The 17871-nt window shown below is 44.0% G+C and overlaps 1 protein-coding gene across 1 annotated transcript; it reads left to right on the forward strand.

The window, feature by feature from the left end:
• The first annotated feature begins 2855 nt into the window (after positions 1-2855).
• Positions 2856-16134, forward strand: LOC139539986 (cadherin-related family member 5-like). The gene is made up of 17 exons (XM_071343451.1): positions 2856-3111; positions 5073-5279; positions 5696-5773; positions 8378-8580; positions 9598-9654; positions 9794-9886; positions 10017-10103; positions 10218-10328; positions 10509-10679; positions 10777-10867; positions 10956-11062; positions 11974-12174; positions 12274-12405; positions 12519-12597; positions 14064-14257; positions 14389-14409; positions 14638-16134. Exons 1-17 carry the CDS (start codon positions 3099-3101, stop codon positions 14680-14682), a joined length of 1890 nt encoding a protein of 629 aa, XP_071199552.1. The 5' UTR covers positions 2856-3098; the 3' UTR covers positions 14683-16134.
• The last annotated feature ends 1737 nt before the right edge of the window (positions 16135-17871 follow it).

The raw sequence follows: 17871 nt of genomic DNA on the forward strand, positions 1-17871 counted from the left end.
TTGATTGAGTGTGTGGACAGGTGTCTTTTATACAGGTAACGAGTTCAAACAGGTGCAGTTAATACAGGTAATGAGTGGAGAACAGGAGGGCTTCTTAAAGAAAAACGAACAGGTCTGTGAGAGCCGGAATTCTTACTGGTTGGTAGGTGATCAAATACTTATGTCATGCAATAAAATGCTAATTAATTACTTAAAAATCATACAATGTGATTTTCTGGATTTTTGTTTTAGATTCCGTCTCTCACAGTTGAAGTGTACCTATGATAAAAATTACAGACCTCTACATGCTTTGTAAGTAGGAAAACCTGCAAAATTGGCAGTGTATCAAATACTTGTTCTCCCCACTGTATATACTAGGCAGTGTCAGAGGAAAGCCCCCAAAATTGTTAAAGACTCCAGTCATCTAAGTCATACTGTTCTCTATGCTACTGCACGGCAAGTGGACTAGAAGGCTCCTTAACAGCTTCTACTCCCAAGCCATAACTGCTGAACAATTAATCAAATGGCCACCTGGACTATTTACATTGACACCCCCCTTGTATGTTGACTCCATATTGACTTTGGGGTTCTAATTTTGGGCTGTCTTTTCTTAGCAGATGTACAATTGTCGCAAATTGAATTATGGGGAGTTTCAGGCCCCGGCGTGAACATAATTGTGCACTCGCAAACTCGACTAAAAAACGAGGGCTGAGGAGCTTATGTTGCAAATTTCCCTTGCTTGGCTAATCATTTGGACCGCACTCCAAGATGGTGAAGGGGATTCCCCCAAGGGCATAAGGCGAGGGTAAGTGGACGAGGGTGTGTCTTTTATGAGTTTGAACCGCAGCCATAGTGAAGAGAAAAATATCACATGACACCTTTTAAGCCTATATGAGCGATAGAAACATCAAATGACACCTCAACCAACAAGATATCACAGTCTGACATCAGAATTAGTTGTTCATCCATGTTTCTCAAATGTCAAATTTCAAACTGTTTAAGGATAAGTTTAGGCATTAACTCTGAATTTTTAAGGTTAGTGTTAAGTTAAGAAATGAATGGTTCAGGTAAGGGTTAAGGTTTGGGATAGGCTCAGAAAAAAAAAAGAAAAAATAACTTTCTATCAGTAGATTTGAACGTGCAACCTTTAGCGCCAGAGGCAGATGCTTACATTTAAGAGATAAATGGGCAACACTTGTCGTGGATAATCGTTTCAAAATATAACACTTACAAGAACTTGTGAATTCAATATAGGCTTTTAATACAAAATATCAGAAGCCGGGATGGTCCGTGGACCACACACACTTTCACAGAGCACTGGCTCTGTCTTTATACACATACAGCATATGAGTCCATCCTACATGTAAATTAAGTTACTTCCCTTAGGTCATCTGCCACCATTATCTTTCAGTTCAGACTTCCTGCTTGTTCATGCCCAATAACGCCTGTATCCGCTCTTGATTAGATTACAATGGTGGCAGGACCCTTTCGTGTCCTAAGAATGATGTATGTATTATGCCTATAGTCCATCTGTTGGTCATTTGGCTGGCACCCTCCTTTGTGTGTCCCTCTGACCTCGGTATGTCCAGCTATCCTATGCACTCATGGCCTTGCTTTAGTTTCCTGTCCTCTACAATAGACAATGCACTTTAAGTGTCGCCTCTTCCTTTTTACCCTAAGCCTTTATGCTTTTTAATGGCTTTGGCCATTATGTCTGTTATGTCTTAGTTTCCTGTTTTTACCAGAATGGCAAATGCACTCACGTGTTGCCTTCTCCTCTTGTAGTCTAATGTACACCTGTCTTTGCTCAATAGTGTCATATGTCTCTATATGTCTAAGCACTTACTCCTACACACTGCAACAGAGTTCAATCTTTAACATTTCCAAATTTTTTATTTTAACCCCAGTACAGTGGGACTCATATCTTCACTGAAATTAGTGTTCATTTTACACCTTTAAAGTTAAATGTACACCATTGATTTAGCTGTGCAGACACAAAGGTCCTGTTATCAGTTGTACCCCTCGAAGGGGCCAGCATCTGATCTACCTGAAAGCTGTGAGTCTACCTGACCAACCAGGCAGCCACAACCACATCCTAGACAAGACCTCCATGAGCCAACTAGTTTTAAGCCGGTCTTCAGCTCTGGTGTGGGTCTGCCCACAAAATAAGGTGGAAACTGAGCTGCACTTCCTAACCTCCTGCCAAATGTATGACGATACTAGGGACACATATTTCTCTCAGATTACACAGACCCACAAACAATTCAAAACCAAATCCAATTTTGATAAACTCCCATATCTATTAGATGAAATATCAGTGTGCCATCACAGAAGCAAGATTTGTGGCCTGTTGACACAAGAAAAGGGCAACCAGTGAAAAACAAACACCATTGTAAATACAACCGATGTGCATGTTTATTTATTTTCCCTTTTGTACTTTAACTATTTGCACATCGTTACAACACTGTGCATAGCCTTAATATGACATTTGAAATGTCTCTATCCCTTTGAAACTTGTTTACTGTTAATTTTTTATTGTTTATTTCACTTTGTTTATTATCTATTTAACTTGCTTTGGCAATGTAAACATACAGTATGTTTCACATGCCAATAAAGCCCATTGAATTGAATTGAGAGAGAGAGAAATAGAAAGAGTCTTTACTCTCTGCCTCTCTCTCTGGGTGTGTGTGTGTGTGTGTGTGTGTGTGTGTGTGTGTGTGTGTGTGTGTGTGTGTGTGTGTGTGTGTGTGTGTGTGTGTGTGTGTGTGTGTGTGTGTGTGTGTGTGTGTGTGTGTGTGTGTGTGTGTGTGTGTGTGTGTGTGTGTAGAGAAGTGGGCGGGGGTGTCATGGTTAAAAGCCTATGTTTGATTGGTAATCCCTTGTCAAGCCTGATTAGCGAAGAGCATGTTCTCTCTAAAGCTTGAACATCTGACGCACTCGCACACTGGCTCAAACAACACCCTAATAAGACGTGTGTCCCTTGCCTCCACTGTAACTAGATCATCGATAGGCTTAATCAGCCACATCTTTATATCCACACCACAACCCGGACCTGTAATGCCTGATGGAAACCATATTCAACCACCAGGGATCCCAGAGGTGTGTGTGCAGGAAGGCAAATGGGGCAGTCAGGTGAGATTTGACTCCTGTCTTTAACCTCCATGCTGTTCTAGTATGATCTTTCTAGTGCTCTCGAAGTACCCTGTTTGGTTATCGGACTGTCACCAGGTAAATCCCTCCCCCTGAGCCGACAGTTATCCTCAGGAAATACCTTTTAAGCTGCTGTCTGGTGTGTGTGAGAGAGTTCAAGTGCTGTGTGTGTTTGCGTCCGTGTTTCTTTCTGTACGTTTGGTGGTGTCTGCTTGTGTATCTGTGCTTATGTTTCTTAGTGTGTGCTTATTGCTGTGAGGACACGCTCCCTGGGTCAGCTTGGAAGGCTGTGTATGTATATGTGTTCCTACAGTCCGTCCAGCAGATATGTTGTATTCTCTAGGCATTAAGAACATAACCCACAGATGATCTAACACCGAAAGGTCAGTCAGCACAAGTAAAGGTGGTGTGTCTGTATGTGTGTGTGGGGGGAGGGGCTTGTATTATTATCCTTCTGGGTACCGGAAAACCCCAAAAGTCCCCACAAGGATAGTAAAGCAAGGAAAATGATGTGTGTGTGTGTGTGTGTGTGCGTGCGTGCGTGTGTGTGCAGGGTAATATTTTTGAGTTCATCAAAATCAAATCAAATTTGTTTTGTCACATGCACCGAATTCAACATGTGTAGACCTTACCGTGAAATGGTTACTTACAAGCCCTTAACCAACAATGCAGTTATAAGAAATAAGGTTAATAAAATATAGGGCGAGTAGACTAGAGAATGGGCCCTTATTAGGAGAGATGAATGATCTGAATTAAATGGAATGGGACTGTCATTTCAGCGTGATTTCAAATTTACTCATGGATGCTTTATTTGTTGGAATTGAGATGGAATGGAGTGATCCCCAACCCTGACAGGAACCAGAACTAGGCCCCATGGAAGGAGGTTTGTTGGCAGCACAGCCAAGAGACAGGATTCATTATTTAGACTCCAGGAATGGATATGTGTCTTTAAATACTCTACAGATCTGACAATGTTGTTTATCCTGACCTGATTTGTCACCTTACGTGACTCTCAATCACTTACCTGGCAATAGCCCATTCACATCTAGAAGGTACTGCTGTGTCAGTGGAGAGAGGGAGGGTTATAGGAAGGGTGAAGGGTGGTTGTCGGTCTCAGAGTCAAGCAGGGGAGGGGTTCAGGGAGGGCTGAGGTGGGGGAGAGCAGGGGTGAGGTGGGGTGAAAGGGGGGGTTAGAGGTGAGGTGGTTTGTCAGACAGGGAAAGCTGAAGAAAATCCCACTTACTTGTGTGTGTGTCTGTGTTGTATGTGTGTGCATGCAAGTGTGTATAAGTGTGTTAAAGTCCTGACCCTTAGAGATTATCTCCATCCAACTAAACATTAATTACAGGTTCAGTAAAGACCTTAACTTGATCAGTTAAAAGCAGGACCAGGAATTCCAATGTGCCCAATTCTAACATTAGCCACTGAATAAAGTGTAATGTGAAAAGGTGAGGGATATAGAGGGAACAAGCCCACAGTCAATCAAGCAATGTCAATACAGAAAGCTAGGTAGTTAGCCTAGCATCGTTTAGTCAAAGTGACCACCATGATAAAACAGACAGCAAGCTAGCCATAGTTAACCAAGCATTTTTCAGTGGCAGCCTTGTCAATACAGACAGCTGGCTAGCCATAGTTAGCTTAGCTTTGCTCAATGGCCACTGTGTCAGTTAGTTGTAGCCTTCCTAGCACCGCTCAATGACAGCTTGCTTATGTAAATACAGACATATAGCTTGCCATAGTTAGCCTAGCATCACTCACTTAAGTTACAACAATGACAATAAAGACAGCTATCTAGTCGTAGTTAGCTTAGCATTGCTCAGTGACAGACATGTTAATACGGCTAGCTAGCCACAGATAGCCTAGCATTGATCAGTGGCAAAACGATTTGTTGTTTAACAACAAAATGACTCTTATGTTACCCCACTTATCTTCCTCTGTTCCAGGCCAGGGGTTGTGGTATGAGAGGCTGGGACTGGGCCCGGAGCATGGAGCTGTGCTAAGGAAGGTTCTAGATCCAGGGCTAGGGGCTGTGATTGAGACCTGGTGTTGGATTGAGGCTGTAATGATGCAACCACAGAGGCCTTGTCTGTGCAGGTGGAGGGTCCTGCTCTGGTTCCCACTACTCCTCCTCAGTCCACTCAGAGCCACAGGTAAGACCCATCACCACAACCGTATTATTATCTTACCCTGACTGTCTCATAGAAGAAGAAAAAAAAACAAGTAGGGAGGGAGGACAGTTTTCTGTTGAATGGTGTGTGTGTGTTTGTGAACAAGTAGAACTATTGAACGAGACCCTGTTGGACTGTCAGTGTTCCACATCGTAATTAAAGATGCGTTCCAGAGGTTTTGTACATACTTTTTAGCTATTAGTACTGAAAGTAGCACCCACAAGCCAAAACGGGTCCCGAATATTGTGCACAATTTTGTACAACACCATCCATTTCGTATGATATGTTACACATTTCAATTCGTGCAATATGTTACGAATTTGTAAGCACTTTCATTTAATTTAGACTGAGTATCCAATGAAGCTGTGTGTAAAAGTTAGCTGTTTTTGTTCGTGCAGGGCATCCCTATACAATTGTAGAAGATGGCTTGCCTTGGGAGGCCGGGAGTGGTGACCAAACTGTGAGACGAGAAAATTGTAAGTAATTGTAGTGTACTAGTATATGTTTATCGCAATTTACACCCATCACCACGTTTCCCTAAGCTTCTTCCTTCCCTGCTGAAAAAAAAACTGAAAACACACACACGCGCACACGCGCCCAAGGAAATGAGTCATTTTTTCCCTTGTCAATCTACACCCAATACGCCATAAGGACAAAGCAAAAACAGGTTACATTTTTTTGTTGCACATTTATTAAAAATAAAAAACTGAAATGATTTACATAGGAATTCAGATACTTTGCTATGAGAGTCGGAATTGAGCTCATGTGCATCCTGTTTCCATTGATCATCCTTGAGATGTTTCTTCAACTTGATTGGAGTCCACCTGTGGTAAATTTAAATTGATTGGACATGATTTGGAAAGGCACACGCCTCTCTATATAAGTTCCCACAGTTGACAGTGCATGTCAGAGCAAAAACCAAGCCATGACGTCAAAGGAATTGTCTGTAAAACTCTGAGACAGGATTGTGTCGAGGCACAGATCTGGGGAAGGGTACTAAAACATGAACACAGTGGCCTCCATAATTTCTAAATGGAAGTAGTTTGGAACCACAAAGACTCTTCCAAGAGCTGGCCGCTCGGCCAAACTGAGCAATCGGGGTAGAAGGGCCTTGGTCAGGGAAGTGACCAAGAACCCGATGGTCACTCTGACAGAGCTCCAGAGTTCCTCTGTGGAGATGGGAGAACCTTTCAGAAGGACAACCATCTCTGCAGCACTCCAACAATCAGGCCTTTATGGTAGTGGCCAGATGGAAGCCACTCTTCAGTCTAAAGGCACTTAAACGAATCTCAGACCATGAGAAGCAAGATTCTCTGGTCTGATGAAACCAAGATTGAACTCTTTGGCCTGAATGCTAAGCGTCATGTCTGGAGGAAACCTGGCACCATCCCTACGGTGAAGCATGGTGGTTGCAGCATCATGTTGTGGAGATGTTTTTCGGCGGTAAGGACTGGGAGACTAGTCAGGATCAAGGGTAAGATGAACGGAGCAAAGTACAGAGAGATCCTTGATGAAAACCTGCTCCAGCGTGCTCAAGACCTCAGACTGGGGAGAAGGTTCACCTTCCAACAGGACAACGACCCTAAGCACACTGCCAAGACAACGCTTGGGGACAAGTCTCTGAATTTCCTTGAGTGGCCCAGCCAGAGCCCGGACTTGAACCCGATCGAACATCTCTGTAGAGACTTGAAAATAGCTGTGATATTTCAGCATTTATTACTTCATAAATGAATATAAATTTGCTAAAATCTGTTTTTGCTTTGTCTTAATGGGGTATTGTGTGTCGTTTTTTTAGGGAAAAAACAAGTGAATCAATTTTAGAATACGGATGTAATGGCTGTAAATGTGGAAAAGGTCAAGGGGTCTGAATACTTTCCGAAGGCACTGTACATATGTGTGTGTATGACTATTGGTTTTCAAATCAACTTTCTTTCATTGTCTAGCAGCCAAAGGCATTATCCTAGTCATATTAGCAACCAATGATAGTTGTTGCATCTCCCCTCTTTCAACATTTCTAAGGATATTTTTATCTCTGTACATGAAACCTCTTGCATGCGCTGTGCGCATTTTAGAACAGTGTTTTGCAGCCAATTGCATTTTGGAACATTTGCGAGTATGCCTACCGCTGTGTACATATTGCTGCGCTTAAAATGTGAAGAAATTATAGTTTATCAACATTTTAAGCTAAACATTCTGATCTTGTCACGTTCCTGACCTTATTTTCCTTTGTTTAGCTGTGTTTAGTTGGTCAGGACGTGAGCTGGGTGGGCAGTCTATGTTGTTTGTTTCTATGTTTAGTTTCATTGTTAATTAGCCTTATATGGTTCTCAATCAGGGGCAGGTGTTTGACGTTTCCTCTGATTGAGAACCATATTAAGGTAGGCTGTTCACACCGTTTGTTTGTGGGTGATTGTCTTCCGTGTCAGTTTATGTACCACACGGGACTGTTTCGTTTTGTCTAGTCTGTTCCTGTTCGTGCGTTCTTCGTTTTATGTAAGTTCTCATGTTCAGGTCGGTCTACGTCGTTTATTGTTTTTGTAAATTTATCAAGTGTACTTCGTGTTCGTCTTGTCTAAATAAAATCATCATGTCTTCACAACACGCTGCGTTTTGGTTCGATCCATGCTCCTCCTCAGACGAGGAGGAGAACAGCCGTTACAGATCTGTTCCATCAGCCTTATTAATTGATACCTCCACTACACCACACTACTTTGATAAGCATTGTGAGTATCCGCAACACCCACAAAAAAAGGTGGGTATACGGCGAATACCTGCGTATACCCTCCACTACACATCTGCTGGTCAGACCAGCTTGACCAGCATGGACCAGCTTGAAATTTATGCTGGTCTGTACTGTTTTTTTTAGCAGGGTTGGCATACCTTCTTGTAGGCTGTTCTGTTATTGCTTTGCCAGAATTCATGTATTTATTGATTAAATCCATTAGCTGAAATAACCTTTAAATATCTACCTACAAGGTGTTTTCAGCAGAAATTGTGCTTCCTGCGTGGCTTATATCTCAAAGGCTCAGCACTTTGTCTGATTGGCTACTGTGCTAATCATAGACTTGTCTGATTGGCAGGGAACCCATGTCTGGAGGGCCAGGATGTGTTTTCCACGGTTAGAGAGAACAGCATGATGGGAGAACTTATCATTGAGCTTAACACAGAGCTGACAGCCAATGATGTTGTCTGGAGCCTAACTGGGGAGGATGCTGATTGGTTCTTCCTGGAAGGGCGGAGCATCAGACTCAAGGCCCCATTGGACAGAGTTCTGGACCGGGAGGTAATCTTAAAAATGTTATTGCAACTTTGTCACAATGATGACAGGATTTGGTCTTGGTTTGGTACATGACTCAAACAACAACACACAGCAGAGTCATATGCAGATTCAGGTTGACCTTTATTATCATGAATCCTGCACTGGAGGTAGAACTGAGCGATTTCTGCAAGATGGACCAGCTTCAAAGTCAAAATTGGCTAAATTGTTAACATTTATGAAAACAAAAAGTAGCTTTTTGGTCTTAATTTAAGGTTAGGGTTAAGCATTAGGATTAGCAGTGTGGTTAAGGTTAGAGTTAAAATGAGCAGGACCAGATTAAGAAATCATAGGTGGTAGTTTCCATTCAAATCAGGACTGACAGCCATTGTTAGTGTACCCATGAGTGTACCTACGAGTGTAACAGTCATATTGCCAGGGTAATAGGGCCAAAAACCCTTCTATGGATTATATGTCTATTTGACCACAATGCAACAAACTGTATATCTGGCGTGCATGCTGCCCAAATTGCGGCCTTCCCGACTGTAGGCATACTGGTAACTGACAAAATAAAGGAAGCACTTGAGTAAATGAAGAATACGAAGATTACGTTATGGTGTGCGGTGCATTTTCCTTGCATGGTTTAGGTCCACTTGTAGAATCTATGTCAAGGATGATGATAAAACTTAATCCATGATAATTCATGATAAAACTTAATCCACAGTTCTTTTTTTTAGAAACTATTGATCCTCTGTGGCAAAATTATGCTGACTGGTGTATTTTGAACATTGAGAGCGGGCTCCTATGGTTGGATAAACCATTTTTTTTTTTTTTTTTTGACTCTGGGGCCCTCTACGACTTGGGCGCCTGTAAACCCCCGCATTAATCTTGCCCTGAAGATTTTATGACTTTGTGGCTGCTAGTGACCTCTCTGCAGAGCTCCCTCCAGGTCAAGATTCATGACAATAATTGGCAACTTGCTGTGCAGATATGAAGTGTGTGTGCGTGTGCGTGTGTGTGTATTTGTGTGTGTGTGTATTTCAGGTGCAGGGCCCGGTCCTGATGGCAGCGTTGACCTGCTATGAGGAGGACATTGTGCAGGTAGAGACTATTAATTTCTGGAAATATATTTGTCCCTTGTACCACAGTGATTTTATTATGGATCCCAAACTTCTAAATGTGTGTATGTGTGTGTGTGTGTGTGTGTGTGTGTGTGTGTGTGTGTGTGTGTGTGTTTCAGAGTGAGTACAGGATCATGGTGGAGATTCTGAATGAGAATGATAACACTCCTGAGTTTGTGGAGAGCACCATTCAGCCTCGCAGCATCAGTGAGGTAAGTAAACTACACATGTAAGCACACACACACACACACACACACACACACACACACACACACACACACACACACACACACACACACACACACACACACACACTGAAACAGACTATTGCGTGCTGTCTAGCTGGCTGAGGTGAATACAGTGGTGTTTACAGTCCAGGCCACAGATGCAGATGACGACGCCATTATGTACTCCATCGACCAGACCTCGGTACAGTATTAATAACGTTTTATACAGAAATATACACCAGGTCTCCTTACTGCATCAATAATGTTGTGTATTTAAATGAGTGTGTACAGTATTTGTGGGTGGTCTCTGTTCCAGCCTGATGCTGCCTACTTCAGAGTGGATCTCCCTAACAGTGGAGAGGTGATATTGGCCAAGCCTCTAGACTACGAGACCAAAACACAACTGGAGATCACCATATCCGCTTTGGTATACTAAAACGACCTACTGCTACAGAAAGAGTTTGGCTGCGCCTACAATCTGCGTGATATATTTTGTGAATAATGCACACCAATCAGATTGCATGACTGGAACTGTTCCTAACCACCAACCAGTCTGTTTCAGTCTGATACGGTCTGTGTGTGTATGTGTGTATTTATGTATGTGTAGGAGATGAACACTGCAGAGAAGTTCAACACCAGTGCCATCCTGACCGTAAATATCTTGGACAGAGACGACCAGTACCCACAATTCCTGCCGTGCACACCCCTCTCCAACGACCAATCATATCGTGTCTGCACCAATCCCATCTACATGGTTAACATCACAGAAGGCGAACAGGTTAGTGACCAGTGTTAGGGTGGTAGGTGTCGGTGGTAGGTGTCGGTGGTTAGCGGTTAGGGACTGATGTATTGAGTTAATGTTGTCTCTGTTATAGGACATTCTTCTGGACTTCTCTCCCGGGCCAATCAATGCTGTGGATGGAGACAGAGGCCTCAGCACACCTCTCAGCTACAGCATCCTGTCAGGTAACACACACACACACGTCGTTTAGCTTTACAATGAAATGCAGAATAATATTAGGAGCTGATAACATAGATAGCTACATGTTATCAGGGGCTGATAGCGGGCATTTCGTGATGGATGAGCTGACAGGGGAGGTGCGTCTGACAAGAGGAGTAGAGAACAGACTACAGACACCCACACTACACCTCCAAGTCATGGTGAGACACACACACACTTATGCAGACTTACACTCAGTGGGCAGTTTATAAGGTACACCACCCCGCTCACAAAAATGGTTTGCAGATAGTGAGTCACGTGGCTATGGCTTGCTATATAAAGCAGGCAGACAGGCATCGAGGTATTCAGTTACTGTTTGATTAAACATTAGAATGGGCAAAACGAGTGACCTAAGCGACTTTGAGTGTGGTGTGATCATCGGTGCCAGGCGTCCCGATATCAGTATCTCAGAAACGGCCGGCCTCCTGGGCTTTTCACGCATGACAGTGTCTAGGGTTTACCAAGAATTGTGCGGCAAACAAAAAACATCCAGTATCCAGTTAGGGGTAGTCCTGTGGGCGCAAACAGCTCGTTAATGAGAGGTCGAAAGAGAATGGCAAGAAGCATTTAAGCTAACAAGTGGGCAACAAACAGGCAAATAACAGCGCAGAAAAACAGAACGGCATCTTGGAACGCACAACTCATTGGTCCTTGTCACGGATGGGCTATTGCAGCTGCCGACCATACCGGAAGAAGCGGCTCCAGTAGGCACGCAATTACCAACACTGGACAATTGAGGAGTGGAAAAACATTGCCTGGTCCGACGAATCCAGATTCCTGTTGCGTCATGCTTATGGCAGAGTCCATGGCCCCATCCTGCCTGGTGTCAACGGTACAGGCTGGTGGCGGTGGTGTAATGGTGTGGGGAATGTTTTCCTGGCACACGTTAGGTCCCTTGATTCCAATTGAGCAACGTTTCCATGCCCTGAAGAATTCAGGATGTTCTGGAGGTAAAAGGGGGTCCGACCCGGTACTTGATGGGTTTACCTAATAAACTGTCCCCTGTGTGTATAAACGAGTATGAAGACTGAACAAAACCATTGATAATGGAAAAATGTCTCCCCCTCCTCAGGCGTACCAGAGGAATGATCCTAGGAAGTACTCAGTTGCCACGGTGGTGGTCCGTGTTGTGGCTGTCAACCGCTTTCCTCCCCAGTTCAGTTGGGCTGAATACCGTGGCTTTGTCATCGAAGGCGACAGCCCTGCCTCACTGGTCAACACTTATGGCAACACTGTGCTGCTGATACAGACACAGGACAGGGACTTCTCTGATGTATGCACACACGCACACACACACGCACATACAGTACACACAGCTAGACATGCATAGTGTAATATTCTGTAACTTCAACTCTCTTCTCTCAATCGGTAGGGCATCAATCCCAATATGCACTACTCCCTGAGGTCCTCGGCCAATCACACACAGTTCTACCACATCACACAGGAGGGGCTTCTGATTGCCAGGACCAATCAGCTACGGCCATCACAGACACACAGTCTGAAGGTGGGCTTTATTTGGACAGAAGAGTAGTACCAGAGAACAACCTAATTACTCTCTATTGAGGATGGACAAGCTGCATTGGTGAAGCTGATGTTGATGACGATGATATCCTGCAGGTAGTGGCTGTGGATTTGGAGTCAGGTGAAATGGACACGGCTCTCATAAAGGTGGAGGTGCTGTTTGAAGGACAAACAGGTAACACACACACATAATTGGAATCTGTGTGGTCATACTTGCTCTGCAGTTCATCATCAGTGTCTGTATGTACATTGAGTGTACAAAACATGACCTAGACTGACCAGGTGTATCCAGGTGAAGGCAATGACCTGTTATTGATGTCACTTGTTAAATCCACTTCAATCAGTGTAGATGAAGAGGACCTCTACAGGATCGGTGGGTCCCCTGCGGGATGGTTGACGTAGGCTAATACAATTAGCATGAGGTTGTACGAAACAAGAACATTTCCCAGGACATAGACATATCTGATATTGGCAGAAAACTTAAATTCTTGTTAACTTAAATTATTGTTCTAACTTCACTGTCCAATTTACAGTAGCTATTACAATGAAATAATACCATGCTATTGTTTGAGTAGAGTGCACAGTTATGAACTTGAAAATGTATTAATAAACCAATTAGGCACATTTGGGCAGTCTTGATACAACATTTGAACAGAAATGCAATGATTCATTGGATCAGTCTAAAACGTTGCACATACACTGCTGCCATCTAGTGGCCAAAATCTAAATTGTGCCTGGGCTGGAATAATACATTATGGCCTTTCTCTTCCATTTCAAAGATAATGGTACAAAAAAATACAAAAAAAGTCATGTTTTTTCTTTGTATTATCTTTAACCAGAACTAATGTGTTATATTCTCCAACATTCATTTCACATTTCCACAACCTTCAAAGTGTTTCCTTTGAAATGGTATCAAGAATATGCATATCCTTGCTTCAGGTCCTGAGCTACAGGCAGTTCGATTCCGGTATGTAATTTTAGGCGAAAATTTAAATAAAGGGTTCGATCCTGATTTTTAAGCCTTTAGACAATTGAGACATGGATTGTGTATGTGTGCCATTCTGAGGGTGAACTGACAAGACAAAATATTTCAGTGCTTTTGAACGGGGTATGGTATTAGGTGCCAGGCGCACCAGTTTGAGTGTGTCAAGAACTGCAGCTCTGCTAGGTTTTTCACGCTCAACAGTTTCCTGTGTGTATCAACAATGGTTCACCACCCAAAGGACATCCAGCCAACTTGACACAACTGTGGGAAGCATTGGAGTCAACATGGGCCAGCATCCCTGTGGAACACTTTCAACACCTTGTAGTCCATGCCCCGACGAATTGAGTCTGTTCTGAAGGAAAAAGGGGGTGCAACTCAATATTAGTAATGTGTTCTAATGTTTTGTACGTTCAGTGTATGATTAACAGAGTAGCAGCAGCGTATATGATGACTGTATGTGAGTGGGTGTGCCTTTGTCTAGAGTCAGTATAAATGGTGTTCCTAATGTTTTGTACACTTAGTGTATATCTGTGTGTGTGTGTGTGTGTGTGTGTGTGTGTGTGTGTGTGTGTGTGTGTGTGTGTGTGTGTGTGTGTGTGTGTGTGTGTGCACGTGTGTGTGTGTGTGTGTGTGTGTGCACGTGTGTGTGTGTGCAGTCCCTCAGGACCAATTGGGGGATGGGCTTCTTCCTGGTAGCTGTGCAGTGGGCAAGGCTATGGGTATGGTCATCCTGGGGCTAACTCTGTTAGGCTGCGCTCTGTATGCACTGCAGCATGTACTCCAGACATACAGAGGACTGAAGGACCCAGAGGACAGGGGCTGTATAGCCCAGGGGAAGCACCCCAACGTGGTGAGATACACTGACACCTCACCCTGACCCCTAACCTTTTAACTTTTAAGCTCTAACATTTACACATTCTGGTCCTGTGCTCTGACCCGTGTGTCTCTCTGTCTCCTCTCCCTTCTCCCCTGCTGGTTTAGAGATTACAATGCTTCCAACTGGTGAGTCTCTCCTCCTCTCAGCCCCTTTGTGTATGTGTGTGTGTGTGTGTGTGTGTGTGTGTGTGTGTGTGTGTGTGTGTGTGTGTGTGTGTGTGTGTGTGTGTGTGTGTGTGTGTGTGTGTGTGTGTGTGTGTGTGTGTGTGTGTGTGTGTGTGTGTGTGTGTGTGTGTGTGTCATACAGGGCATTGTGTAGCCATGTTGATGTGTGTGTGTGTGTTTTCTCCCCAGGTGAGTCACAGTAGTCCCATGCCAGTTCTGGATGAGGTGAAATAAAAAAAAGAGGGTCTGAGCAGCTCCACCTCCAAGCTACTGGGCTGTCAGAGCATCTACAGTCCTGCAGACTCCAACTCTTCTCCACTCAATGCTTTACCTATAGCTATACCCTCAACGACCTACATCCAGCCTATACTACCCAGCACCACTCCTACAGACCCCAGTCATTGCCCTGCTTCACCCAACTCCTCCCATACACCTGCTACAACCACCACACCTGAACTACTCACAACATCCACTCAACCCTTGGACAACTCTAGCTTTAACACCCCCACACTCCCCACACCTACCCCAAATCAGATGGATGAACCTTTATCTACAGACAGATCTTCACATACACACCCCTTCCCTATTGCAGAAGAGGTAGGTACACCCACTCAGGTAGAAGAGACTCCTAAAGACACCCACCCGCCTACCTCACCTACCCAACAGCAACAGCAGGTACACACACCTTTACCTCCTCCTATTCCTATCAACTCACCCCCCCACGCCACCCCACCTCAAACCTCAATGACCACACCTCTCCCTCTTTCACCTACTGCAGACCCAATACACACTCCAGAGTGTACAGGAGATACTCACACACCTTTACTTACTCCACCCTGTCCAGAGCAGGACAGCGTTGGGACACCCCCACCTAAACCCACTACAGGGCAGGCACACATACCTGTACTGACCACGTCCACCCCAGAGCAGGTAGGACCACCAGGGTACCCTGAGGAGTGCAAACCCTCCACACACAGCCCTGAGACAGCCTCCATTGGGGATGATGACTGCTTCCTGGGGGATGAAGAGGCCATCAGGACCAGTGATGATGAGGATGAAGAGCTGGTGAGACTCTGTTTTCGCATACAGCCCACATTCCTGATAACAGACTATGACAATGACATCACTACTGAGATCCCCCCCAGCAGTGGAGAGGAGGAGGGGACTGAGAATGGCGAAGCAGTGGAGAGAGAGATGGAATGGATGGAGGGAGACAAGGGAGGGGTCGAGAGAGACAGTGATTATATGGAAGGAAAGGGGGGTCATTTGGAGAGTCAAGCAGAGAGCTTGAAACAGGGAGTCAATCATCTCAACCCTGTAATACCGAGCAGGAAGTATCAGTGGGCCAATCAAAGGAGAGATAGGCAGTAACCCAGCAACACTCTCTAACTATATCTTTGATGAGTTGCTGAGGCCAAAGATGTCGGAACGCTCTGAAACACGCCCACATAAGCACACACAGAAACACACATGACATCAGAACATCCTAGACTTGCCTCAACCAAGTGTAAATGAAACACAACACAACAGGCCATGTGTCTGAGATATAGGATACACTTCACTTGTAACATAGGCCTATGACTTGAGTCTGTTGTGTTGCTGTGTTGTTGTTCTTATTGTGTTGAATGGACTCCTGCACACTGTGTGTAGGCCTACTTACAAATAAATATGTATCGTGCATCTGTTTATTGTCAACCCCTATAACCATTCTTATTTAGTTTGAACTAAAACACCCCTGTGATCCTTGATGAAAAAAACAGCACAGACCAGCATACATTTCAAGCTGTTCCATGCTGGTCCATGCTGGTCTATGCTGGTCAGTGCTTGTTGGATGTTGGTCAAGCTGGTATGACCAGCATGATCCAGCTGGTCAAGCTGGTCTGACCTGGTTGGTCTGGTCTAGTTGGTTCAGCTGGGCAACCAGCCTTCGTTGTGTTTTCGCTGGTGACCAGCCTTTGTTGTGTTTTCACTGGTGACCAGCCCTTGTTGTGTATTCGATGGCAGACCAGCCTTTGTTGTATTTTCGCTGGTGACCAGACATACACAGGCATCACTGTGTATTGGACACTGGTGACAAGCATAAACTAAAGAAAAACCAGCATCAAGTCACATTATGATGGTTTACAAAGGGATGTTTAATTCCTATTGGAATCCATCCAGAGTGGATTCCCACAATCCCACAATGAGAATGACTACAAGGGTTAGCAAGATGAACAAATCAGACCACACTCTTAGAAAAGAAGGTGCTATCTAGAACCTTAAAGGTTTCGTTGGCTGTCCCCATAGGAGAACCCTTTAAAGAACCCTTTTGCGTTGCATGTAGAACCCTTTCTACAGAGGGTTCTACATGGAACCCAAAAGGGTTCTATCTGGAACCCAAAAGGGTTATCCTATGAGGACAGCCAAATAACCTTTTGGAACCTTTTTTTCTAAGAGAGTACCTAAACCAGGGTTCTCAAACTTTAGCAAAATCATCAGGGACCCCCTCATAATCTGAACACAACTCGAGTTAGATAAAAATAGCATACATGGCTGGACGGACTGATTTTGCTCCAGTACTGCTCAGGGCTTGCTCTGCCCAGCATTTTTCATTTCCTTCATCACTGTTATTTTAGTTGGGCCTATTCTGTTGTACTTATTTAACCTACCCCACCACTAATGCACAGAGATGTTGATAGTCGATCAAGAAATAGGTCACAGCCTGCAGAAGCCCCAGCGACGTTTGATTTCTATATAGGCTATTGTTAAAGAAAAGAGGAGTCTATCAACTGTAAAATGTGAGCACAACAGAGACAGTTACAACTGAAGAATCTGATCATCAATAGATTAGAGAAAAAGCCTTTTTTTAACACAGCTGCAGCATATCAGGTAGGTCCGTGTTTAATAGCCTACCACGTTGTTGAAATGTTGAATCTTTTTAGGATGGCCTACCAAATTATATTTTTAACCACTTAAATGTAGGGTCCACCCAATAGGGGACCTTCAAAAACTGTTTTATTCAATGTCATCTAAAATTTGAATAAGTAGCCCCTATCCGTCAATACAGGGTGTCTCCTATCCAGCCGTACCATACAGTCTTTGGTATTACTTAGTACCATATATGGGCAGCCATAAAGCCATAAAAGTGAAAGTCACACTGTGACTCACAGTCCGTTAGTCTAGAGAAGAGGGGGGGTCAAATTAATCATTAGGTTCTTACGAACAAAAGTAGCCTATTGTCAATGTTCTCCGATAATGTATATAGATGGATTAGAACATCAAATCTCCACCCAGTGACAACATCTTTGCGCACAAAAAGTGTGGTGTTTTTATCTTTTGACATGTGGTATAGTGTTAGACTGTGAAGCAGGTAAAATTAAAGATGGATAGTCAGGGCCAGCAGCAGAACAAATCAGTTGGACCTTTTATTTCCATAAGCGGGCA

Source organism: Salvelinus alpinus, chromosome 15, assembly GCF_045679555.1.
Source record: "Salvelinus alpinus chromosome 15, SLU_Salpinus.1, whole genome shotgun sequence".
In the NCBI taxonomy this organism is placed as follows: domain Eukaryota; kingdom Metazoa; phylum Chordata; class Actinopteri; order Salmoniformes; family Salmonidae; genus Salvelinus; species Salvelinus alpinus.

Excerpts from the sequence above, each read along its gene's own strand:
- LOC139539986 (XM_071343451.1), top strand. Across the intron at positions 10,329-10,508 it reads AGATCACCATATCCGCTTTG|GAGATGAACACTGCAGAGAA; the intron begins GTATACTAAAAC and ends ATGTATGTGTAG. Across the intron at positions 10,680-10,776 it reads ACATCACAGAAGGCGAACAG|GACATTCTTCTGGACTTCTC; the intron begins GTTAGTGACCAG and ends TCTCTGTTATAG.